The following is a 27,510-nucleotide window of genomic DNA, read 5'->3' as shown; positions in this document are numbered from 1 at the left end:
CAAATATAGCTATCTTTTTTGAATAGGATAAAACTACTTAAGACTTCCTTTTTTATCCTTTATGGTTTAAAAATGTGTTGTAACCTCCAACATGTGGCAGATTCTTCTCTTGCATGTGTATAGTCTTGTATGGGGTTGATCAAACTACCAAAACAGATAAGACATATGCTTTCCAGGGGAAAAGACTCAGTCTGTGTAGTCCAGGGTTTTCCTTTATTTAATCGGTAAGCCTCAGAATGGACCTTGAAAATGGCCATAGAACTGGTCTGTTCCAGCTCAAAGAAAGTACTAACACAGAAACAGGTATTTCTAAGGCAGCTCTGAAGCCTCCCGTTGTCTTTTATCTCAAGGAGTACATGAAAGTCATTAGCTGAGATCAATATAATTAATATTAAACACAATACATGCCACATATATTGTATAGAGTTGTAATTTCAAAAGCAAGCTATTGTAGAATTTTACAGCTACAAAAATACTAGAGATTCTAACAAAACAGGATTTAAGACAACCCCAGAAATATTACAGATTGAAAGTGGAAATCAGTTCTTAGGAATCATGAGCAATATTTACGGACTATTAAAATAAAGTCCAAACACTTGGGTGGTGGTTTCCTGTTCTGTGCAATGACTTTCAAGGCAAATACAAATGTCCTGAAGCATAGGCCTTATTTTCTACTGTCAGGAGAGGATACTGCGGTCCATTTCTAAGATTTCTACTTTTTCAAAAATAGTATACAATCTAGAGGTTCTGGGTGTGAAATGTTTCAGTAAAAACTTAACTTACTTTAGAATCACTTTAATATCCTGTGGCCTGAGAACTGATTCAATCTTATAGTTAAACATTGGCCATTATAGCTGCCCAGAAAAAGTTACAGAAGTTCTAAATGGAAAAGCAAGAGAAGTTGCTATGATAATTTTAGTCATCATAGGCCTCTGTTGAAAAAAGCTTCTGTTATATTTAATTATTAGACCACTGCTCAAAATCTGACTATATGTATTTACACACACACACACACACACACACACATACATATGTATATATAATTGAAAAATTAAAATTAAAAGGGAGCTGGGCTTGGGTTGTGGCTCAGTGGTGAGTGCTTGCCTAGCATGTGTGAGGCACTGAGTTTGATTCCCCAGCACCACTTAAAAAAAACAAAAAAAGGAAAGGAAAGGCCTCTGTCAAAAATATCAAGTTTAAAAATTTTAAATTGTTTCAAGAAATACAGTGCCTCTAAACATGACACATTATGAGGATTGTATGACTTTGTATGTCTTTATGGAATATTTAAACTTGTAATATCTGAAACATGTATATTTTACAAATTTTTATGTGAATTTCAAATTTAGCTGGGAGTCCTGAATTTTTATTTGCTAAATCTAGCAACCCTACATATGTGAAAGCATAACTATACTTACATGTAAAATATTACAAAATGTACGATTTGTTACTATTATATGTAGGATAAAAATGCAATGAATATATCAGTCTTTAGGCATAAATAGTCATAGTGTCTTTCTATTTAATCGTATTACTGCAGCAACTTTCAAAGTTAAGGGAATGTTGGGTCGTGAGAAATTTCTATAAACATCCTAATGGGAATTACTGTGGGTCTAGGAAAGGTCATTTTTGAGCATTCTAATAACATGTGTCATATCTTCTCTTGTAAAGATTTCAGAAATTCTTAGAAAAAGGGACAGCAGCAAAGGGAATAGATAGGTGGAAGAAATGCCCAAGGATTTTGAGAGCTTGTCACCACTCAATCTCAAGTAGGAGAGGAGTTGCATTCAAATTCCTTTCAATTTTTCAGTTTTCTGTGTGAAAACACTTGTGGGTTGTCCCCACTTCACCATTTGTTTGTCACTTGAGCAAATGTTTGTCCTCTAACCAACAAATGGAATCGATTGTGTTTGCTTCATCATAAATGCCAATATTTTGTTGCAGATTTATAGTAGAGATATTCATGGTTGTTTTTCATTAAATATTTCTACATAACCGCACAGTTTAGCAGAGCAGCCATTCAATTCTAATGCGTTTAGGAGAGTTCCTTTGACATGGTGCAGGGACAGTGAGAACCGCATGCATCTCCAGGCCCCAGAGCTTTTCTCAGGGCAACGCTTCTTTGCCAGGATGGTCCTGGAATTACAGCCTCTAGCTCCCTACACATTAAAAGACATGGTGGATCCATTATTCCTTCTTTCACCTGGTCACCAACTCACCCAATTCCATTTTACTTGCCTCTCAAATAAGATAAATATGCTGTTAAAGAAATGGGTCACTGAGTTTCAAATGAATGATAAAATTTACAGGGAAAGATAGGAAGGAAGAGATCAGATGCTCATCATCAGATAATCTGAAATGTCAAGAATTGTGGAAATTGTGAGTTTCATAAAAGCCTTTAGAGAAAGTCCACTATACCCTTGCTCTATTTCTTTTTTCTTTTAGTCACATTTTCAAAGGAAAGTGTAAATGCTAAAGAATACAGGTCCCCTTCTTTGGATTTTCATCTCTTCCTATGGAGGAAACTTTTTTTTTTTTTTTTAATCAAAAGGGACCTTAAAAATTAGCCTTTTTACAACTAAGGAAGCTGAGCCCCAAGAAGTCAGTTCATTGTAGCCAGGATTACACATTTGCTTAACTCAAGAACCAAACAGAGAGAAGTTCTGCAATCACATCTCATTAAAACTATGCCATGAGTTTTGATCTCTTTCTGCCACCACTAGCATTCCATAATTTCAAGAGGAATTTTCAGCCCCTTTGCTTTCCTGATACCCAGGAATTCTTATAAAGTTATGACTAACAAAGTATAAAATATGAGTCAAAAATCAGTCCCTAATAAAGTCATTGTGACTTTAATGACTTCGGCAGTTGTTTCAGACAGCAAAAACAGGAAGATCCCACACAATAAGGCGCCTGTCTCACAGCTGGGCTCATGCGTAGACGGCCACCCACAGGAGTAACTACTGGGGCCGTCTTCCTCTCTTTGGCACCTCTTTTTTCCTTCCTGACAATTTTCTCCTACTGACTTCATCAGGAGGTCATCAATGAGAAGAAAGTGCCTGCCTTGTGAAGGGTATTTTTTATCACTTAGGATTTACCCCTAACAAAGCTAGATTACTCTTGAAAGCAGCTCTTCCACATTCTTGATATCAGCTGCTTGCAATTCTCTCTCTCTTCTGGATTGTTTTATTCTGAGAAACATAAAATCAACACATTTTTGATTTGTGAAGACTCTGAGATCACGCCCGTCCACCCTTCCTGTGTGGTTAGTTTAACTAATAACTCATTATCAAGATAATGCCTCATAGCCTGTGCATCTTTGCGAAAATCTTAAACAAGTCCTTTGAAGAGAAATGTAGAAAAATGATGGAGTGTTCCTTCACCTCAGAAGAAGCTGGCTCAGAAGAAAATAATCTCCATTATGTAGCAAACCAGAGAAAAATTGAAGCCATCCAACAAAATTTCCCTATCAAGTTTGACTGAATTTCAGCTATTGCTAGTCTATTTTTTAAAGCAACTTCTATTATTAAAGGAAGCTTTATTTAAAAAAAAAAATCACAGCTGATTTTTACAGAGACAGTATATCCTTGGCAAAGGATATTAAATTATTTATATAGAAAATGGTACCTTCTTCCCTTTACAAAAAGTAACTACAATTTCTTAGCAATGCTTGCAAATGTTGGGCATAAACTTAGGAAGGCATTGGAGGAATTTGTGTCATAAGGGTTCATTCACAAACTGCTTGTCTGTGTTGAAAAGGGGCTTTGGTCATTTACTCTGGGGACATTATTTCTAGGTAGGCTCTAACAGAGTTGTTTTGTGAAGGCAACTTCTTAAAGAAAAATAGGATCTGTGTATATTAAGACAGTGGAGACACATTTATCTTTGAAATAGTGTGCCCCTGTTTATGGATTTCTTTACTCCATTTGATAGAGTAAATAATGTTCATTCCCTTCCAATCCTATAACTCCTTGGGGCATGGTTTTACTCAGGAGCTATTTTACCTTCCTAAATAAACACCTAATTTGATAGACAGGGAGACTCCAAGAGTCTTAGACTGGAAAACTGAGACATGATAAATACCTCTCTTCCTTTGTTGGTGACTTATTCTTACGGACTAAGGCATTTCCTATTTTTTTTTTACTATTTTCTCGGTAGTGTAGAGGGAGTTTTACTTTCTGGGAAGTATTGGTTGCTGGTAAGTAATGTGTCTAAACTGTAGGGGGCTGCCACAAAATTTATCTTAGAATCATGAAAACTCAGGGCTGAGAGACTGAGATCCTAAAATCATGCATCTTTCTCATTTCACATCTGAGAGGTGAAGTGGCTTCACAAGACTGGTAGTGAGAACTGAGACTGAAAGTCAAGGTTCTTGGACTGCATCATGGCCGTCTCTCTAGCTCGCCAGAAGCAACTCCGAGTTGAGAGTCAGATTCTGAAAGCCCAAATAAGCTGAGCTCTTCAACTGTCTTCTCGGCCTTAACCTCATACATATGTCATATCCATTCCTTTCCTTGATATGCCTGGTCACACAGGTCAGTGCTAATCATACGAATTGGACTCTACCTCACTACCTCTGTCTGCTCCCTGACGGCCACATTGGCCCTCCTTCCTTCATACACAGTCCAACATAAGTGTGGCACTTCATAAGTGTTTTTTTGATGAGAGCAATGATTACTTTGGTCACTTGTGGCTGGGCCCTCCCTTATGGAGGAGGAAAACCAAAGGTTGTTGCTAAGCAACACTTCAAGGAGTGGGTTGGCTTCTGACACTGAATGACCTCCTTTTGCGTACTTCATCACGTTGTGTTTTATGGTTGCCTAAAGATGACTTTGGTTTTTGATGGCATTGCCACACCCTTAGCAAAAAACTCATAGGAGAATCAGTTTAGGCATGCGAAGGAGGAAGGTGGTATTTGTTCACTGCGTATATGGCTATGGGGACCCCCTTCTAAGTGTTTAGGAGAAAGGAGAAGCCAGAGATGAGAGCCACCTCCCTTCTCTCACTTTGGGACTGATTGACAAGTATCCCAACGGGGTTCTGTGGCAATGGGAAGTTATAAAAAAAATAAGGAGAAAAATCTTGCCTCTTCTAACATTTTATGATTCAGTTTTCACCTGCTCCTATCTCCAGAGCTGAGGGGCCAATTCAGTCATTAAAGAACTAGCCCCACTCCTCCCGACTGTTAACTGTTGTGGTTAACCAACACACCCTAATATATCCCAGTATTTCTACTAGAATGGAGCTTTTTAAAAGCATGAAAAGAATTTTCATTGGTTTGTTTGCTTTTTTTCACTGCTATATCTCCATCCTTTGCCCATTTTGATAGATATTTGTTAAATACATGGTAAAATGGCATTATTGATAGTTCAAGCCAGATAGATTCCAGCTATTTCTAAGTTTTTCAGAGATTCCAAAGAAATAAAAATGAGGATAATTGTTCCATTTAACTAAGTCTGGTGCAGAAAAAAATGATGGAAGAAATCCTCTGCCCTAAGCTTTTTACAAGATATTTTTACAATGGTCCAAGTAAAGTTTTCTTCTTTGCTAAAATTCAGCAGATCAATCAGAGCATATAAACCTGCTTTTTCTAGCTTCTAAGACTTCCAGGTAACTACCGATTTTTGAGGACTAAAGATGAGAGGCCATTGTGAGCAATTTTATCCTAAAAAATAAGAAGTAACTTGGAATTTATGCAATTTACTTGGAGTTCAAAATTGCAGAGTTTCAACAAGTAAAATACAGTGGCTGAGACGATTGATTCAGAGATGCCTGGTTACTGTTACTAACATATTTTCTCATGGGAAAACATATACATATGCAAGCAGGGTTACCCAGAAAGAGGGCAATTATGTCTCTCTGAGGACAATGCATAGTGCAGTAAGCCTGCATGCAGCAGTACTGATTTGCATTGGCTTTACCTCAAAAGGCCGGGTCTCCTGGGCATAGGCAATGGCATGACCCCAGGCTTGGATGCCTGAAGTGAAGCTATTGTCGGAAGCAGGATGCTCATTTGGAAGGGGAATGCCTCACAGGAAAGAGAGCCAATTACAAGTTAAAGCTGTTGCCATGGTGCTCTGCTATTCCTTCAACATGTTGTACAGAGCTCCTGGGAGTCTAGGGCAGGGTAGGGAGGGAGGAGAGGAGCAGAGTGGGCCTGGGTAGGGAATCCCACTGCAGTCAGCTCTCTTCTTCACTTTCCTCCTGCTTATGCAGTAATGCTGACAAGGAGAATGGGGGGGGGGGGGGGGCTGCAGGGAGCCTACAGGAAAGGAATGATATTCTCAACATTGCTAAAATAAAATAAAAAGTAGTTTAACTCCTAATTATTTCTAACACGAATCAGAGGATGTAACACTAAAATAAGCAAGTCACTCAATCCCGAACAGTTGTTCATCGTTCATTCAGCAAATATCTTGTATTTCCTAATACACTCTAAATCCTGGAGGGAAAGGTTAAATGAGTTTAATCCATTTGCTGAATGTGATCTAATATGCATATTAATGAGCTGATAGAGTGCAGAAAATTGCATGCTGCATAAGAAGTACTTTTCAAAGAAAGTAAATTAATTCCATTCCCATTCATTTCATTGTGAAAGAAGGCTAAATGCATCAGCACACTGTTGGTGGGCACATAACCCTCCAAAAAGCTAGTTAAAAAAATTTTTTTGTGTACTGGAAGCGTAGGCTGAAAACGACTACATTTCTGACCTTTTTCAATTAAAAAATAAAAAGTCCAAAAACTGAATTAATCAAACACATCATCGCTTTGAAATAATTAGGGTGGCTGAGTTTTGTGCGGAGGCTGCATCTGCAAAGGGCTGGTCTGCAGTGGAGGGAGAGGGTTAAGGAACACCTAGTTGAAATGGGGGAGGGTAGGACTTCAAATTTACTTAAATATTCATGGGGCTTCCTCCATTTTAATCTTCTCCTTTTAAAAAGATGGCTGTGTTTCCCAGTCTGGAGAATTGCTGCCTCCTTGCAGAGTTCAGCAGAGTAGGACTAATCTAGGGTGGAAACCCCCGCGGCCACCAGGACTCTTCATAATTGATAAGTGTTTCAAGCCAGCCAGCTGAATACATTTGGACGGACTCTTGCTCCTCCGTACAATTCCTGATTTCATTACTCTCCTCTGCCAGGAAATAAGCAGGGAGCATAGGCTACTAGCAAGAATGGAGTGCGGCGATGGGCTTTGTTTGGATTAGGAAATGCCATAAATTTTGGAGGCTTTGTCTTTTCTAAGTTTTGATTATTTTACCACTGGATCTGCAGGGCTTTCCTGATCCTTTCGGGATTGCTCTCTCAGAACTGAATTCTTTCAAAGGGATTTGTGGATTGTATCAAGAAGAGCATTCAAAATGCCTGAGGCAAACTATTTGTTATCTGTATCTTGGGGTTATATCAAGGTGGGTTAATTTGATTGTGTTTTGTGTCTGAGAATGTGAAACCTTTACATTTATATGTTTTCTGTGAAGTAGAAAACATTGTAATGATTTGTGTGTTCATTTGATCCACTGGGACTTCTTATTGTGAAATTGTATTTAAATATACAGTGATGTATTTTAATCCCGTTCTTACTCGACTTAATATTTTAAAGAATAATTTGTTTTCTTTTGTTTTCCCTTAAACTTTACACTCAATCTCCTTCCACTGAATAGGTTATCAACTCAAATATATTTTAGAGTTCATTTTCCACAAATGTATTTTAAAAAGCCATTTCATTTTTCAAATAAAAATTATTTATTTACCTCTATGGAATTTCTTTTCCTGTCTATGCATCTTCAAAAGAAATCAGTTATTTCTTCTAAAATATCTTAAGCCTTCTTTCCCGAAGTGACGTTGGAATTATTTCAAATTAAGAGGATATTATATTCTTTAGAATTGGTATCGTTTATCTAACAGTATCCTCCAATATCTTGGTTCCTAGAAAGGAAAGTTGGAAACATTTAAAGTGATAATTTGCTCTTTCTTTAGGTTAATGAATTTTTCTTCTTCACAAACAGTTCAAAAGAATGCTGAACCGGGAGCTGACACACCTCTCAGAGATGAGCCGATCCGGGAACCAGGTGTCTGAATACATTTCAAATACTTTCTTAGGTAAGATATTAAATGGGATAAATCTGTCCCATAACGAAGCTTTTTCAAGATTAATTTCTGCCACTCATCAGGGATATTCCATGTGAATTTGGAATGGGGCTAAGTTATAAAAAATTAAAAATCCATTTAAAAATAAGAACCGAAGCCAATCTTTAGGGGAAAAAAATTAAGCAGAAAGATGATGGGAAAATGGGTGCAAATTCTTGTTAAATTAAAATACCTATTAAAGACAGACAGTTATTATGGGCTGACTTATATGACTGTAGGTCCCCCCTTATCTTCCAGCCCACTTCCATCTCTGCCAAGACTCTGAAGTAGCACAGAAGGCACAATTTCCCAAACCCTAGAGACAGCTCCATTAGCTTCTCTGACATGGTATTCTTCCATTCTTCCAATAACTGGGCTTTGAGAAAAACGTTTCCTATAAGGTGCTTTGTAAGGGATAGTTGGAAGACTAATTCTATAGTGAGTTTAGAGAACTAGCTTTGGAAGTAATTTGACTATTGCTTTGCTAAGTTATTTCTTAAAAAATAGTGTGTGTGAAGAGGGAAATTTTCATATCTCTAAAAGATTCTGTCTTCTTTAAGCAGCATCATTGTCTTCTGATCCTTTATCTATTATTCTCTGGTGTTACCTTGCTAGTACTTAACATATGATACTAACCAAAAAGGTTTGCATGAATGGCCCTAAATTACTGTCATGCACTTTGTTTGATTATTGGGGATTTCTGATCTCAGGCTTACAGGTAATTCTGTTGTCTAATGAACCTATTTTGACTACTTTAATATGGCCTAGAGAATTTGCAAATCTGTACTTCAAAGTGAATGGGTAGCATTTAGATTTTGGATTCTGTTGACTGTCAATTAGTGTTGAATTATACTTGCTTATAAAATTCCATTTTCCAGGGAAATGACCCATTCTTTAGCTGAGCATCACACCCTCCTCTTTGGCACAGCCACATATAATTAAATCAATGAGCATCTGCCTTCATGCCTATGGAAGTACATGTCTCTTCTGGTTCTATTATGAAAGATCAATCCTATTTCTCTAACACCAAAGCAGTCCCTCTATCAGCAGATCAATCAGCTTTCTCTTTGAGCAGCCTAGTACAAAGCTGGTGCATTACTGTGCCGCCAATGGTCACTGGGCATGATTAACAAGTGCCTTCTAACTGTTTCTTTATGTATCTGCAGCCCTTGGTTTTCTCAGCTGCGTTTGCAAAAACCTTTGTCAGAGAACAAAGAAGAATTTTTCATACCTCCTATCTCCTAGAATTGGCTAGGATCTAATTAAAGAGAAAACATGACAGACTGAGCCTTTTTCTCCCCCTGCTTTCTCCTGTATTCCTTTGAATACAGGAATCTTCCACTGACCATTTCATATACCCTGTTTTGTAGAACACTCGATTATTTTGCATAAACTGGGTACTCTTTTAATTACATTTTACAAGTTATTGACTATAGGAGAGAAGAATAAAATCAGTTAAGTGCTAAAACTTGTTTTTGTTTTCAGTTGCATGTTAAAATACAAGGGCTTATACATATCTTTGCAGAAGAGATTCTCACTATTAAAGATCCATTGAAGCCTGAACCCTTAATCCTTCAAGATTGGGCCAAAGCAGTCCTCTTCATTCCTAACATCCACTTACCAAGGATAGCAAGAAGGCCTTAGTATACTAATTAATCTCTTTTTAAATCAGCATTGGCTATCAAGAAGGAAAGTGGATATTACATAAAGATGAGCCAGGTATGGTGGCACATACCTATATTCCCAGGGGTTCTGAGGCTGAGGCAGGAGGATTGTGAGTTCAAAGGCAGCCTCAGCAATTTAGTGAGGCCCTAAGCAACTCAATGAGACCCTGTCTCTAAATAAAGTATAAAAAGGGCTGGAGATGTGGCTCAGTGGTTAAGCACCCTGGGTTCAATCCCAGATTAAAAAAAAAAAAAAGTATATATATATATATATATATATATATATATATACACACACACTTTTTTATATATTTATATATATATATATATATATATATATGAAGATAAGCTTTCAGTCTCAGCACTCTATATGTGAAGAACAGACAGATGTCTACTCTCTTTTTTTTTTTTTTTTCATGTCAGGGATATGTCAGGGATTGAAGCCAGGGGCACTTAGCCACTGAGCCACATCCCCTAGCCCTTTTTTTTTTTTTTTTTTAGAGTCAGAATTTCATTAAGTTGCTTAGAGTCTCACAAAGTTGCTGAGGCTGGCTTTGAACTTGTGATCCCCCTGCCTTAGCCTCCCAAGTCACTGGGATTATAAGTGTACAACACTATACCTGGCCAAATGTTTACTCTTTCTTGAATATCCTCTATGGTATATACACATATCCCTTAAGAAAAACCAATTATTTAACTTCTCGTTATTCTGAAAATTAAATTATCAAGAACAAATTGTTGTGGAAGGTTATTAGAATCCCAATCCTTATATGCTCTTAGCCTTACAAAGGTGGTGCGCAGGAGCATGTATGTGTGCTAAACCCCATTAAATAGAAAACAAGTAGATTAGAATTTTAAAGGTTCATAGGAAATAAAGGGGAAAAAAAACTATTGCTTCATCTGTAAAATGGGAACACTGGGATAGATGACATTCCATATCCCTTCCAAATCAAACTTTCTGTGGTTCTCATATGGAGTAAATTTATCTGTTTCACTAAGACATGCTTGGTAACCTGGTTCCTCTGTGATGAACCCCAGCCTTGTAATTTAACAATCTTAAAAACAAATGGACAAACAAACAAACCAAGCTTATTTCCAGATTGCCAGTGCAGAACCTAGAACTCTTAGTCCTATCTTGTGAGCACGGTAGATGTTCCCAGAGGACCATGAAGCCTTCTTCATAGACTGCTACATCTGCAAGAGACCTTAATGTCCTCATGGTACAACCTCCTCATTTTACAAGGGAGAAAAATGAGGTCCAGAAGAATGAAGTAATTTAACCTAGGTCAGTTGGCTAATGCTTCCTAGCCAAAACTAGCACTTAGTTCATTTGATTTCTAGACTGAAATACTACCATTCCTAGTAGAAACTCAGAACACAGAAAAAAAAATGACATAAGTAATATGCACATTATTTGGGGGAAAAATGTCTTTAGGAAACAGAATTGTTGGACCTAAAGATGAAATACTTATTAACAGTTTCTTATAATATAAAAGGCTTTGATCAGAGCATGGCAATCATCTTAGAGCAAAATCAGATGATTTTTAGCAATGTTAAGTTAAACTTAAAAGCAGTATCTCAATAAGTGTCATTTAGAGTTAAAATGTATCATTCTGAGAGGACGGAAATCCCCAGGACCTGTGAAACTTGTGTTGTTCCCATCTAAAAAGATGGTGTCCACTTGAACAGACAGAGAGGCAGGCAATGGACTGTTTCCTAGTCTAGGTATGTATTGTTGCTAGTGTATGATGATGGGCTCCAGGTTGCTAGTACAAAAAGAAATAGAAGAATATAATTTCAGGGGAAAATTAAGGAGGATGTCAGTGGAGAAAGCAAAAATAAGAGTTTTTGATGTTACATGACAATTTAGTTAATATTTTTACAGACGAGAGAAAAATTATTCTTTTGAATTCCCTACTTCCCATCTTGAAGCTAGAACTTAGAATTTTCCAGATGTAAAATGATGCTGGGCTTCAGCAAGCAAAATACCTCAGATTATGCCATTAACAGAGTTTGGATGATGCCATTTTTTTTTGTGTGTGCGTCTGTTTATATTTGTCTAACTGTGGCCAACCATTTCTGCACTGTATTCTGACCATTCTGTAAATGTAAATTCACTGTATTTATTGTGCCTTTTTTTTTTTTTTTTTTTTTTTTTTGAGTCTGTGTTTCAGGCTGTTTCCACACTATGCTGGCTAAGCATTTAACAGAGGAAATTCAGAACAGGGAAGCCTATCAGTTGTTCTAATGCTTGCCTAGGGAAACACCCATTAATGTCGAATTGGCACTCTGTGAATAATGGCTTTCTTCTTTATTGCAATGTTCCAGACACAGCAGTAGTTCAGCTCAATTACTCACTATTGCTGGGTCTCTTTAATTAAACAAAGGGGGAAAGCTGCTAGTCCCACTAGAGATGGTTATTACATCTGCAGACCTATAGGGGAATTTCGCAGCCTCTTAACCAGATGCAAAGAATGGTGGCTGGGAAGGGCAGGGGTTATCATGGTCTCTCATTTTAGAAAAAGTTGTGATTATTAGGTGTGAAGTAACAGGAAGAAATACTATTATTTAAAAATAACATATGGTTTCTATGCCAGAGATTGCATGGCAGGAAAGAGATCTTTAACAGGAACCTCAGGACCTGGGTTTTATGCTCTTAAATAATTTTATCTGGAACAATGTAATTGCTGAATAAATTGTTAAATAAATTGTTCTTTGAGCTCGTTCAAGTGGTTGACTTCATCTGAAACATAAAAGTATGGGATTGTCTTTGGTTCCCAGATTTGGTTTTGTTTATCCAAGTCATAAGGGAATCTTCTAAAAAATACTGTTTCAATAGAGATGGGTGGGGCCCATAAATCTGTATTTTTTGAAAGTTTCCTGGGTGCTTCTGATTTTGGATTAAGTTGGAAACCCCTAAACTAATTGAGATGACTAAAATTGCTCCCTAAGCAAAAGCCATAGTCCAAGAGCATGGAGCACCTAGACCACAGCAGGGAATAGAGAGTACCCTGTTCCAGCCCTGTCACCAGGTGGCAAGGTGAACATGAAGCCTGTACTGTCTCTCGCTGTGCTTGCTTTGCTTTGATAAAGTGTGGGCAGGGCCTGTGAGCAGGCAGAGATCTCTGGGGAAAGCATGTGACTATGCTGTCATCTCTAAGAGTCTAAATGCAGATATTGTGGATGCCAGCATGCCATCTGGAAGCATGTCATTTTCAAATGGAGAAGCTGTCTTTGTACTAATTTTCACTGTAACAAGCAGAGATAAATGTCGCCAATTCTGAAAGCTGCATTAACTCTTTCGGCCACAGGGTGTCATTTAGTCCAATGAAGTAGTGGTTAAGCAATTTAATCAATTATTGCTTCTGTGCCCTCACAGGCATCCCCGTAGCCTGAAAGAGTTAAGACATTTTTTTCAGAAGTAGTCAGGATACATCTCCTATGAATAGAATATTTGATGGCTAAAATTTTTAATAGCATAATATAAAGGAAAGAGCTTCTACAGGAGATAGACACTTTTTTTTTTTTTGCTAATGCTGTTACCTCATTGTAACATAAAATTTTTAAATATTAAATGAGATGATTATAAATATTTAATAATCATAAATATGCTGGTGAGTGTAACGCTTATTACTGGTGAGCAGCATTATTTTAACAAATAATGGACACAAAGTATAATATAAAACTGAAATTCTAGTCTTCCTCTAAACCTCAAATGTAGTAAACCAAGGTTTTAAAGTAATTATTTGAAGATTACAAACCATTTTTTTCTAACATTTTGCTCATTTCAACTGAACCCAGTTAAAGTCATGTGAATTTTTTAATTAAAAACTGAATGAAAGTACAATAAAATGAACAGAATATGAACTTGTTTATTACCCTGGTTTGACTGGTAGTCATTTTTTATTATGCAGACATATAAGTTGCACACTTCAATAAAAAATCTACATGTAAGTATTGATGCTCTGCCTTAAAAATATATGATTCTGCTAAATTACACTGAGAACAGAAGATTGTGCTTGGGTCTTTTCCCTGCTTCTTTTTGGACAAGTTATTTAACTCCTCTGGGCCTCAGTTTACTTAGCATAAAATGGAGCAACAGATAATTTTTTATCCACCTACTTCACAGGATTATCCTGGAGGTTCAGTGAGATCATTCTATGAGAATCCTTTATTAGAGTCAGAATCCATTACCCACAGTTAGCATTATTTTGAATATCACTGGGCATACTCATTGGCACTGCTGAAAAACATATTCCTTTGTCTGTTGCAGACAAACAGAATGATGTGGAGATCCCATCTCCCACCCAGAAAGACAGAGAGAAGAAGAAGAAGCAGCAGCTCATGACCCAGATAAGTGGAGTGAAGAAACTGATGCACAGTTCAAGTTTAAACAACACAAGCATTTCCCGCTTTGGAGTCAACACTGAGAATGAAGATCACCTGGCCAAGGTGTGTATGAGCTGGGTTTGTGTGCATGTGGCTTTTAACTTTACAGCACACATGTGCCCATCTATCATTAAGAAAACAGTTGGGACGACTTCTCCCTTGTTAAGTTTTATGATAAGGAAGCTGATGTCCTATATGACTTTTATTTTTTTATTTATGTTTTATTTTTGACTGTCCTGGGATTTGAACCCAGGAGAGCTTTACCACTGAGCTACAACCCCAGCCTTTTATTTCTTATTTTGAGACAGGGTCTCACCAAGTTGGCCTAGAACTTGCAATCCTCCTGCCTCAACCTCCTGATTGACTGGGGTAACAGGCATGTGCACCATGCCTGCTCTGTTATGTCCTCTTTTGTCTATGCTGGGACACCTGGTTGTAGATTCTTATTCCATACCAAAAGGCCTTTTTTCTCTCTCTTTCACCCTAAATTGAATTTAGTAATGGACAGTTCCTTATGAGTGGAGCATCCTTCTGAAAGGATACTGGGAAAGTCCAAGGGAAAGCCAGTAGGCAGGTCTGAATTATCCCAGAGGATATTTTGGGAACTGTCTGCTCTGGGCCAGGGGGAAATCTGTACTGATTGACAGGTGAGAGGAGAAATGAGGAGACAGGCAGCACTAACTCCTACTCCCAAACCCTCACACTGGAAGAAGTCACAGAAAGAATTCACATATCCTTGAGGAAGCTATGCAAAATGACTGCTGAGGTCCCCCAGCCTGGTGAGAGTGTGAAAGGAGCTTACTCTGAGCAGATGATCATTCAGTGAGTCTTTATGAAATCTGTCATTAGATAAGGTTGATTAAGCCTTGGCCCAAGCCTCTGAGCAGTGATTAAGAATGGAATAAATTGCTCCTTAAATCAGATAATCTTGGAATAATCCCACAACACAGGTCTGGATGTGGCTTCTTCTAGGCCTATCTGTGGCCTCAGAGACCTGGGATAGAATTCAAGACCAGCATTCTTTATGACCTTCTGGATTAAATTGGGGCTGATTTCTACACATTCTGACAGCTGAGTCTCCCTGACCTGAATTCAGTGATAATAACCAAAGGGTAGAGGAGTTTCCCTGACGCAGTTTTCTCGATGTTACTGATGGACCAGTGAGCAGCAAGGGGAGAATCAGAGAAATGGGACCAGAGTGATCTCTATTGACTTGCAGCTATCTTTAAAAGCAACAATGGTTGAGGAGTGATGACGCATGGCAAATCTAGGTCAGCAACAAAATTATTATAAACAAAGATACACTGTTTCTTTTCTAAAAAGAAGAAATTATGCACAAACTTGTGGTCATCCTGATAAGGACACCCAACCTCCGGAGCCATTCCACTTTCAGATTTTCATGCAACTGGAACATACTACAAAGATGCTCTAAGAACTTAGGCAACCAGTGTCCAAAAATTAATTGTAAAACCATATTTTAAAACATTTAAAGCTGGGAATGGTGACTCCCTCCTGTAGTTTCAGTTGCAAGGGAGGCTGAGGCAGGAGGATCTCTTGAGCTCAGAAGTTTTGAGACCAGTGTTGCCAACATAGCAAGACCTCATCTCTAAAAGAAAAAATTAAAAATTAGCCTTATTCCTAAATTCCTCTAATTTGAATTACAGGAACTGGAAGACCTGAACAAATGGGGCCTTAACATTTTCAATGTGGCTGGATACTCACACAATCGGCCCCTAACATGCATCATGTATGCCATATTTCAGGTGAGTAAAGAAGAATGAATGTTGGTTATCTAATCGGATAACTCCTTATGATGATTTTTTTTCCATTATAGTTTATTTTTGTGATTCAATTTCCTCCTGTGTGTGTGTGTGTGTGTGTGTATGTGTGTGTGTGTGTGTGTGTGTGTGTGTGTGATGCTGGGAACTGAACCTTGAACCCAGGGCTTGGTGCTTGTAAGGCAGGTGCTATACCACTGAGGGACGTCCCCAATCCCCCTTCTTCCATTTTTGGACATCTGCTTATTCATGTTCTAAACCATTTACTACATAGGAAAGAGACCTCCTGAAGACATTCAAAATTTCATCTGACACATTTGTAACCTACATGATGACTTTGGAGGACCATTACCATTCTGACGTGGCATATCATAACAGCCTGCACGCTGCCGATGTAGCACAGTCAACCCATGTTCTTCTTTCTACACCAGCATTAGATGTGAGTAGATGTAACCTGTTCTTCAAACCCGTTCAACCTCTTTTAAAAGTGACATACAATCTGCAATACATTTACAAAAATACTGTAAGTGGATGACCTCAAATTCTTGAACTGAATCCGTCCATTGGATTATTTATAAAAACGTACATTTCTACTTGCTTAGCTTTCTAATATCAGAGTAACCTTCCATATACATCTCTTCCAATCGAAAATTATTTAATTTTCAAACAACTAGCAGGGTCCACACTTTGTTCTTCATTGTATTCCTAGTGAGGGATACGTTATATCTCCATGTCTTGTTCATCATCTGGCATACCATACATCCTCAACATTCTTGTACTGACCAGAATCGCCCAACACCATCACAGGCCCTGTGGAGGAACACAGAAATATGCTATACAATACTCTGTATAGTTTCTACTAGGAATAAGCATCCATAGGTTTATTCTTCTAGAAATTCAGCAAACTAATTTTCTCAATAGAAGAAAAAGTAACTGAAAATGTGCAACAGAGGAATTAATGATGCTGAAGTAAGGAAAAACTATGTTATGTGTAACTAGACAAGATCTGAGGAGATGGCCATGACTCCTTCTCTCACAGATTAATAGTTTCATATTTAACAGTACAGTCAGCAATGGGCCCAGCCATGCTGTCAATGGGCATATGGAAATGGTAGTCAGGTACTTGTAAAATGTGCTGGTTCACTGCAGGAAGGGGTTGACCAAGCCCTACCCAGTCACATTTGAAGACTCACTTTGGAAGGTGAAGAAAGATTAAACGGTCTAGAACTCTATCCCTTGCTTCCATACTTTCTTAGAAAAGAAATCTAAGATTTGGGAAAGTGAGATGAAGCCAAGGGTGTTTGACTACGCTGAAGGAAAGAAAGACTATTGTTTTTATACTCTCTATAAATATCATGGAGCATTATAACCCATGCAGTGTTATTGATAAGATAACTATTGTGTGGCCAGAAATTGGCTCTAAGTGCCACAGGCTTCTAGAAAAAAGGGAGAGTGTAATATGTCCATGAGTAATAGGTCTGGTCTTTTGGGGAGAGGTAGAAGCTGAGTTGGCGTTTGAAGGACTAGAAGAGTTAAGTAATCACAGAGGATCAGGAGAGACATTTCTGTCCTACAGTCAGCAGCAATATATACCTAATAAAAACTAGATTTAAATCAGTGTGCATGGGTGGGGACAGAGAGGCCTTCATGACATGGTATGAAGGAATTGAGTAGTAGGCATGAAGTTTCACTTCTTAGTAACGTTCTTAGATCTTCCCCGTGGTGAAGAGTTAGTGGATAGGAATTAAATGAATTAACTAATGACAGCTTGTAACAACACTATAAATGTGCTTTGAGTAATAATTTGTGGGTTATCTTATTGAGTCTGGAATTTAACCTTTTTCCCCTTAAGTTACACAACCTGAATATAAAGAGCACAGCCAGTCTGACTCGCTTCTTTGACTTGTATGCGCTTGTGTTCCATAAGCACTGTGCTGCCATACTACTGATCCAAGAAACAGACATCAGGTATTCACATGCCATGAGCATTGTGCTAATGACCTTCCAAACCTCAGCCTGAAGGCTTGATGTGGGAGTGAGCTCTGGCCATCGTCCCTTTCACAACAAACACTATGCTGATGAACAGATTGTGCATTTAATTAAATTAGCATACTGAGATATTATATACATCAACAATCCCTTTCCCAACAAGACTGAAGGGCATTCCTTTCAAATGAAATTGAAGAAGCAGGACAGGTGAATTGGAAATGGTGTTAAATGCACTCACTTTCTTCCACAGGCCGTCTTCACAGATTTGGAAATCCTGGCTGCCATTTTTGCGGCTGCCATCCACGACGTTGATCATCCTGGAGTCTCCAATCAGTTTCTCATCAACACAAGTGAGTTCACCACTAGAACAGTCATTTGAGATAATTGTATGATTCACTGCATTTTTTCCTCCTAATGTTTTCATTATAGATAATAACAAGAGTGATAATGAGGTAATCCTTCCATTCCACTCAAACTGGTCAGGCCTTTCCTGGATACTGTGTCCAGTCTGGCAGCTCAATGTTTGGGCTGCATAGAGAACTTGGAGAGGGCCGGAGGGAAGTCATAAAAAGCACTCAAAGTTTGGAAAATACAACATGAAGGGAAAGAATAATGTGTAGAATTATCCAGTACAATTAGGAAATGCTTGGGGATAATGCAACTTTCAGTATTATGCAGGACTCTCACACACTGCATCATAACCTGCTAGGGTACTTCTCTGCTGGGGAAGCAGACATAAATGTTGGATCTGAGCATGGAAACCTTCCAACAGAAATAAGATTCCCCAAAAAGCACTGGAATGATTTTCCACAATTCAAGGGAAAGAACCATTAAACGTTCCATACACTGTTTTCCAATTATATAAGTTTGATTATGGATTGGTCTGTACCAAGGAGGGTGACCTAGCTACCTTCAGGTTTGGTCTAGCGTTAGAATTCCAAATCATACTCAAAGATTTTATCATGCTCAAAATGTTCAGTTTCATGCTATTGAAGACTCATTTATCCCTTTAGTTAATGCTCTATCTCTATGTGCTGAAAATCTAAGTACTTTTTCTTCTGAGAATATTGTTTATCCCATTATGGTCATGATTAACACCAAGCACTGATAGTTCTATAAAAATGCTGTCTGAGCTCATTGCTATAAAAGAGTCCTTGTCAGCCCTCATCCTCTTTCATCAGAATGAGTAATCTGGGTTTGGGGTACAGTGGTTTTTTTTTTTTTTTGTTTTTTGGTTTTTACTTATTATTGTATTAAAAGAACGTAAACTGCAGCCAGCTGCTTGTCTGTATGGGTTGCATCAGCTGGCTTAGTGTGATGTCATGAATTAGTCCAGACCCGGGACAGTTAGTATCACACAAGAAAATAGTTTTTTGTGCTGCATCCATCTATAGATGTGTGCTCTTGATCATAAGGTGAATAGAACAGGGTACTTACATGACTTCAGAGATCCCACCCCCTTTCTCAGGACGTAACTCAAAGCATAGGATGAAAGCAATGGTAAATGAGTAACAGCAGCTGCGACTATAACACATTACCCATTTGGCTGTTACACTTGTTAAGAGAAAGTATGAATTCATGAGTTTGTAGTACAAACCTCTGCACAAGATTTCTGCAATTCTGTGTAAAAGGTGGAAGCTGTGATTTAGGTACCTAGATATTATTCTTTCTGGTATAGAGAGCCAGAAGGCAGAAATGTCAACATCAGAATTGTTCAAAAAAAATTATTGATGTTTAGTGTCACATTTATGGAAATCACCAAAAAAAGTTACATTCTTTGGGTAAAACAAAAATTCACACCAGCACTTTATCTGATTTGAAAATCCTAAACTCACAATTACCAGAGGTTAAGGGAACATATATAAAGGTGAAGATAGGCCAGGCACACAGTGGTGCATGCCTATAATTCAAGCTACTCTGGAGGCTGAGGCTGGAAACTCTTAAGTTTGTCACCAGCCTGGATAACTTAGAAAGAACTTGTCAAAAAAAAAAAAAAAAAGAAGGGCTTAGTGCTTAGGGTTAGCTCAGTGAGCAAGAGTCCCTGGGTAAAATTGCCAGTACCGGAAAAAAAAAAAAAAAAAAAGTGGATATAGTTTGGAAAGCTTAATACACTTGATGAAGTTTAGTGTCATTTTTACTTTGTTCTTTTCCAAAGCATGAAATGTGTGGAAACAAAGGAAATTACAAGCTGAGATAAAAACACAACTTAGCTGCTCAAGAATGCCTTTACCTAATGTCATATTCTTCATGTGAAGTGGAGAAGACTTGAAAAGGATTTTAAGAGACAGTGAATTTTAATCAAAATGAAAACTTATTTACCAGCATCTACCAGAAGCATAGTTGAAACTGACTACTTCTGTTTATAGGGAAGCACTACTCTAAGAAGCAAGGACCTATGGAAGATAGGTCTAGAATCATCTAGGGAGAACTAAATCTGATTTCACAATGTTTGAGTTATACAAGTTTTATTGTATGTTTATTAAGTCATCACTTTTTCTTGTTTATTAGATTCAGAACTGGCTTTGATGTACAATGATGAGTCTGTGTTGGAAAACCATCACCTGGCTGTGGGTTTCAAACTGCTCCAAGAAGAGCACTGTGACATCTTCCAGAATCTCACCAAGAAGCAACGTCAGACACTCAGGAAAATGGTCATTGACATGGTAAGAATCAACCTCTCTATATTCCTCACTTACTTTCATCATTGTCTTACAGACTGAGTTTATTGAGAGTTTTCACTTTGCTTTCACCCAAGGTTTTAGCAACTGATATGTCCAAACACATGAGCCTGCTGGCCGACCTGAAAACAATGGTAGAAACAAAGAAAGTTACAAGCTCAGGCGTTCTCCTCTTGGACAACTATACTGATCGTATACAGGTATGTGATAAAGTTTGGTTTATCACAAAGCACAAACCAAATGACACCTAGAAAAGGGAAACACAATTTGGTTAGATATATCCTAGGCTGCTACTACATTTTTGGGCTTATTTTAAGAACAAGCCGAAGAAAATGGATGTTCAAGTTTATCCTCTCATTTATGAGAAAACATAACTCTATTGAATTTCTTAGATCTAAAAATAAATTGCAAAATCTTTTTGTAATAGGATATATATAACTGTTGGTGCCAAAAGCTCATTGTTTGAACATAAATCCCTCTGACTTAAAGTTTATTAGGTCTGTGTTGGTTATACAGAGTGATATCAGCTAGTCTCCTCTTTCCACAAATGGAAAATTGGAAAACATCTACTTTGAGTAATTCTTTACATACTTTCCAAACTGAGGAAAAGAAATGATAGTAGCATCTGAACTCCAATGTCCCTTTCAGTTCTTAAATTCAGAGACGGTCAGTTTTAGAAGATATCTATGTCTCTATCTCTATCTCTATCGATATCCCTATCACCCTTTGGGCCCCATAATGATAAATAACCAACTCTGGCCAGCACCATTGTACACTGTTTTTTTGGTGCATGCATCATAATTATAATGCAACTAAAATGTTCTTGGTTTGGTACTAAGTGTACTAATAAGAGAGGGATAAGATGTTCTGGCAGTATTTGCACTTAATTTTATGGGGTTTCCAAAACTCAATGATTTCAGGTCCTTCGCAACATGGTACACTGTGCAGACCTGAGCAACCCCACCAAGTCCTTGGAATTGTATCGACAATGGACAGACCGCATCATGGAGGAATTTTTCCAACAGGGAGACAAGGAACGAGAGAGAGGAATGGAGATTAGCCCAATGTGTGATAAACACACAGCTTCTGTGGAAAAATCCCAGGTATTCAAAATGAGATCTTTTCAAAGATTTTATGATTTCTAGTGATTGTAGAATGGAGAGTTCCATCTAGTTTCCTTATTTTAACAAAATCAATCTCTATGTATATCTATCTACACATGAAATGATAAAATGACAACTATACACTTAGTTCCATTATGCTCATGACTCATCTGCCTTCTCAAACTCAGTTTCACAGGGTGGGAATGAAGCAGTCATCAGAAACCCATCAATATTTGGGATGTCTGTGTATATCCAAACCATTTAGATAGTCATCTATGACCTTCGCAAATCTGACTGATCCCTGACTACTGCTGTCTTTCCATCCCATTTCTCCAGAATTCTTATAGCTCTGTTTTCAACTCCTCATCTTGTGTCCAGCTTTCTGGTGAGGCTCTTTCTTCATAATCAAATACATGACCATCACCAGGGGTCATCAAAGCCCTGCCTGAGTCTCTTTTCCAGGTTGCATCTGTGCCTTTGGGAATATTCTAACATTTACCACTTGTGTCCAAAGCTATAAATTCTGTGTTCTGAGAATGGGAAATAATACTTTGAGGATGTGTTTGTGTGTGCAGAAATGCCCCAGATGCCAATAGTTGCAGAATATGTATCTACATCCCTACAAAGGCTTCAAGGTCTGCTGAAATGCTTTTTTTTTTTTTTTTTTTTTTTTTTTTTTTTCAGGAGAACAAATGGGTTGAATCAGGTGCTATGAGTAAAAATGGGTTTATAGGATACCCAAGGTGTTTATCACAAAAAAGTGGGAGTGAGTTATGTTAGCATCTAACCTCTTTCCCCACTACCTATAAGCCCCATATTTGTATATACTTGTAGTATCAGAATGTAGTTCCTTTGCAGTTAGTATTTTGTTGCTTCTTAGAGAAACCCAACTAAATTAGTTTAATATCTGTAAATGTGATCTAAAGTCCAAATGCTAGAAAGATGCAAGATACAATTAAATTAATACGGGTCAATTCAAATAACCTAAAGCTTTAACTCGAATAAGAAAAAATAAAGAGTAATGTACCTTTTTATTAATAACAGGGATGATTTATATTTATATGATATTCTGTGTGGTCCCATATATTATAATACATGAATCCCCAAACAGTCATGGGAGGCAGATAAAGCAGGTGTTTCCCCAATGTCCAGTGAAGCAGCAGTTCTCTTCTTAGTGACCCGGTTGCCCTCCACCCAAGCTGTCCACTCTGCATCACTGGACAGGTCTCCCTGCTACCATGATGGCATCACCCATGCTGGTGTTTCCTGCAGATGGACTCTGTTGAACTTTTCTGATTCATGTGGCAGTAAAGAGTTCAAGTCAGTGGTCTTAGAATTTGTGGAGTTATCTCATTCCATGAACTAGGAAATAAGCAGCTAGCAACTACCTTTTTAAAAAGTCCTAAGTATTTCTTAGCAGCAGCAAAAGCAAATGAAGAAAGGAAATGACTGTACTGTGTTCAGCTTACTCAATATTCTCCATTGCCTTGAGCTTCTTTCTGGTCCCTGGAAAACACCTTGAAAATAGTCTCAAATCCATTAAATACACATAAAGAAGTAAAATGGAGGGGGAAAAAAGAGTGGGCAGAAGCAAGAGAAATATCTGAATCATCCATAGGCAAGTTGTCATAACCAATGTCAATCAGAGATGCCCCAACTGGGGTGTGAATCTCATTTGTTAGGGCTAAGAAAGAACCAGATATTTGAAAGAGTCACATATGAACAAGGTTTATGTTTATAGTGCAACTTGAATGTGTCCCATGACTGGACAAATACCAGAATATTAATAAAGGAAAGTTTCCAGTGGAGTGGGAAGATAGCTGTGAAATGTCCCATGGGCGCCCTTGCTCACCTTCCCTTGAATCCCAAGCTAGTATCTCTCCAGCTCCCAAGACCATGACAGGGGAATTCCATTCCCTCATCCAACTAGAGTCTATTCTCTCTCTCTACCTGCCCCCACCCCCATGTTTCCTGTTTGTCTGACAATGTAGAGGTCGGCATAAGGCCACATGGCTAGATTGTGCAGGATGCATAGCCCCTACACAAGCCACAACAAAGCCGTAAGCCTCAGATTTATTCACAGGAACACCAGCAAAAGGAACTGCTTGATTGTTTTTATTTTCCTTCTTTCTTCTGATGGAAATGACTGTGTGTCCTATGGATCTAAAACAATGGCAGGCATATCCACAGAGGGGATATTTATTTGTTTGGGGCTTGAGTTATTTTCAAGTGTTTTATCAAAGTCCTGTACAAACTAGAAGCATCCCACAGAACTTGAAAAATTCCAGATCAGACAGAGGCCAGCTCCTGTCATTTTGGCACAGGAGCACATTTTGAAGTTATCAGAGAAAGAATGTTGAGTCAGAACACTTTAGACCTGGGGCTGCCTTCTTTAGAGAATGACTCATAGAGTCCAAGTAGTGACACAGTCATTCCCAACACTAGTGTTACATCCAGTCTTCTTACCTGGCACATGTAAAAGGAAAAGCAGTGTGTTCTTGTGAGATGAGCACAGCCTTTGGAATCAAATGAAGCTGGGACTCAGTTCTAGTTCTATCACTTAACTAGTTATGTGACCTCTACAATATATTTAATTTATATGAGCCTTAGTTTATTCTTTTGCAGATGGCAGACTGCAATACTTACTTTGCAAAATGAAAAGAGATATTGCATATATTGCATCCAGTGTGGGACCTACCATATAGAAAGTACTCAGATAAAGGAATCTTTGTTACTGGCTTCTCTGAGGTTATAATTGCTCTCTCTTAGCATGGAAACTGAAACTGCTTATTTGATTTTCAAGGGCCCTTCGTAATGAGAGATGTAAATCTTATTTTTCTCTAGGTTGGGTTCATTGACTACATTGTCCATCCACTGTGGGAGACCTGGGCAGATCTGGTACAACCCGATGCTCAGGACATTCTGGACACATTAGAAGATAACAGGAACTGGTATCAGAGCATGATACCCCAGAGTCCCTCCCCACCACTGGATGAGAGAAACAGAGACTGCCAGGGTCTGATGGAGAAGTTTCAATTTGAACTGACCCTTGAAGAGGAGGATTCTGAAGGACCTGAAAAGGAGGGAGAGGGCCACAACTATTTCAGCAGTACAAAGACACTTTGTGTCATCGATCCAGAAAATAGGGATTCACTGGGAGAGACTGATGTAGACATTGTGACAGAAGACAAGTCTCCGATTGACACATAATCTCCCTGCCCGTGTGGAGATGAACATTCTACCCTTGACAAGCATGCCAGCTGTGTGGTAGGACCAGCCCATCATCAGGGCAAGGCTTGCACAGGACAAAGGTCACCTGACCTTTCCAGTTACTTGAGTTTGGAGCCAGAATGCAAGGCCATGAAGCAAACAGCAGCTCAGGAATCCCGTGGGTGACTTGCCTGGCCTGCACGCTTGGTGGAGAGCTGAAGCTCTATGTGGTAGTGAAGGCCAGTTCCCATCTCGACTCAATGGCTTGAAAATGGAAGACACAAAACTGAGAGATTTCTCTGCACTAAGTTTCGGGACCTGTCCCGACAAGTGACTGAACTCACTGACTAATACCTTCATTTATAAATCTGCTCACCTGTCCCTTTGTCTGCCAACCTGTGTGCCTTTTTTGTAAAACATTTTCATGTCTTTAAAATGCCTGTTGAATACCTAGAGTTTAGTACCGACTTCTCCACAGATAAGTGTTCAAAGTTGACATATACTTTTTTGACTCTTTCTGGAAAAAAAAAAAAAAAGAAAAAAAAGGAAAGAAAATAGTCTTCCTTCTTTCTTGGGCAATATCTTTTGCTTTACTGCAGTTCACTTTTGCAAACAGACAGGAAGGACACGGCTCTGACCACGTTCTTCCTTCCCCTGTTGTCTAGTCCAACTCCACAGTGGCCCTTGTAACCCAGCTCTGTTTGCCTGCTTCTAACAGTAGTTTTTTCTCTGGGGTCTCACTGTTTTGCTCTAAACAGAATAGCATAGAACAAAATAGGGGATGGGAAGGGGTGGCTGTATTGTTCACCATGTCAGCCTGCATAGCACTCAGCTTAATAAGGCGGTGTGCCCGTGTGTCCTGGAGCCTCTGTGCCTCTGCAGATTGCACAGTCCCGTCCTCTTCTCTTCCTCCTCCCTTCACTCCATGATGCCGTTCTCCATTTAACGCCGCCATCTTGCTCTTGCACTGCCTTCTGCACTAACACCTCCATTCCTGTTTATAACCATGTATTTATTACTTAATGTATATACTGTAATGTTTTGTAAGTTATTAATTTATATATCTAACATTGCCTGCCAATGGTGGTGTTAAATTTGTGTAGAAAACTCTGCCTAAGAGTTGCGACTTTTTCTTGTTACGTTTTGTATTGTGTACTATATAACCCAAACATGGCTTAAGAGAGACACAGGCCCCTCTGCAGAGAGCACAGGGATGGGCCTTTGCTAGGAGGGCCTGCCTCTCCCTGTCTGAGTTGCTAATACTGCACAGCCCCTTTATGAACCGGTTTTGCAAACAGGATTCTCACATTCGATACTAAAAGGTTTATACTGAGCTTTTATTTTGTATAGTTTGATAGGGGTAGGGGGCAATGGGATGTAGTTTTTACCCATGTTCTATCCAAGTCTGTGTATGCATGAGTTGGGTTATAACCGGTTTCTACTATAATTGTGGCTTCGGTTCAAAAAGCAACACTACATTTGCTCACAGACGATTCTTCTAGGTATTCCCAAACTACTGACTTTGAAGAGCTAGCCTCCTACCTGCCACTAAGCAGGAATGTCATGTTCCAATTCATTATGAAAGAAAACGATAAAACAATGTGAATTTTTATAATAAAATGTGAACTGATGTAGTAAATTATGCGAATGTGAAGCTTCTTCTGATAACACTTGTTAGCCTCTTCCTGGTGTCAGTTTCAGTTTGTAAAATACATTTCATGCTTCGGTTCAGCCTTGTGACTCAGTAGTTAAAAAAAAAAAGTGGCACAAATGTGCATGACCAATGGGTTTGTATGTCTATAAACACTGCATTGTTTCAGGTGGACATTTTATTGTTTTCAAGTTTCTCACAATGTATGTTATAGTAATATTATTATTATATATTGTGCTCAAATGCATTCCTAAGAGACTTTTATATGAGGTGAATAAACAAAAGCATGATTAGATTAGACTGTAGGCCCAATTATTTTGTGGTTAGTTCTGATGTATTAAAGTAGATCTTTTTTCCCTCTCTTTTCTCCAACCATAGCCTACAAAGAAAGTCAACATCCAACCGAAGTTCCAGAATCTGTTACCAAAGAGTCCCATCTCTTGGAACATTTCACTTTTGTCCTAGCAGCTGTTCACCCAGCTCAGAGGTGCAGGAAAGGAGGTGGTGAAGGAAAGCTAACAAAACTACTTTGTTCATCTTGAACCATCTTTAAGAATGTTGATGAGTTTAGCCAACTAGATACATAAGGCATATCCTCAACTTGGCTGGGTACTTTAGAAAAGCGAATCAGAAGCATAGCACATTAGCTTAATGTAGTCAGAGAGACTCACTGATTCCCTCCACACAGGAAGAATGTGAGGTCCAAAGAGTCATCTTAAACCACAATCCACAGAGCTGGGGTAGACCTTCATGGTCTTCTCAATGATTCATGAAGTCTTTTGCTGGTTGTATGGTTATGCTTTTCTTTCTGGAATGAACAGTTTGAATATCCCAAGCAAAATACTTAAATGCTTTGTTGGAATCTTAAAAGTCAGCATTTCAAAAATGTATACAGAGGTATGTGTGTGTATGCATGTATGTGTGT

General features: G+C 38.5%; 1 protein-coding gene across 5 annotated transcripts in view; it reads left to right on the top strand.

Moving 5' to 3' along the window:
- Pde4b (phosphodiesterase 4B) overlaps nt 1–26,885 on the top strand; it is a 444,794-nt gene extending 417,909 nt beyond the window's left edge. For 4 of the 5 annotated variants that reach the window (XM_047544279.1, XM_047544318.1, XM_047544290.1 and 1 more), the window contains 9 exons: nt 8,003–8,096; nt 14,061–14,239; nt 15,841–15,939; nt 16,229–16,393; nt 18,194–18,293; nt 20,452–20,606; nt 20,699–20,821; nt 21,542–21,724; nt 24,569–26,885. In XM_047544279.1, the coding sequence (XP_047400235.1) occupies nt 8,003–8,096; nt 14,061–14,239; nt 15,841–15,939; nt 16,229–16,393; nt 18,194–18,293; nt 20,452–20,606; nt 20,699–20,821; nt 21,542–21,724; nt 24,569–24,934 (1,464 nt within the window). In that variant the 3' untranslated portion in view covers nt 24,935–26,885. Of the gene's footprint in view, nt 1–6,984; nt 7,406–8,002; nt 8,097–14,060; nt 14,240–15,840; nt 15,940–16,228; nt 16,394–18,193; nt 18,294–20,451; nt 20,607–20,698; nt 20,822–21,541; nt 21,725–24,568 lie in introns of those variants that run through there. The other variant, XM_047544308.1, reaches the window with a different exon arrangement.
- Nucleotides 26,886–27,510: the final 625 nt, after the last annotated feature.

Source organism: Sciurus carolinensis, chromosome 1, assembly GCF_902686445.1.
Source record: "Sciurus carolinensis chromosome 1, mSciCar1.2, whole genome shotgun sequence".
In the NCBI taxonomy this organism is placed as follows: domain Eukaryota; kingdom Metazoa; phylum Chordata; class Mammalia; order Rodentia; family Sciuridae; genus Sciurus; species Sciurus carolinensis.
The sequence above is the reverse complement of the archived record's forward strand: the minus strand, read 5'-3'. Positions and strand labels throughout refer to the sequence as shown.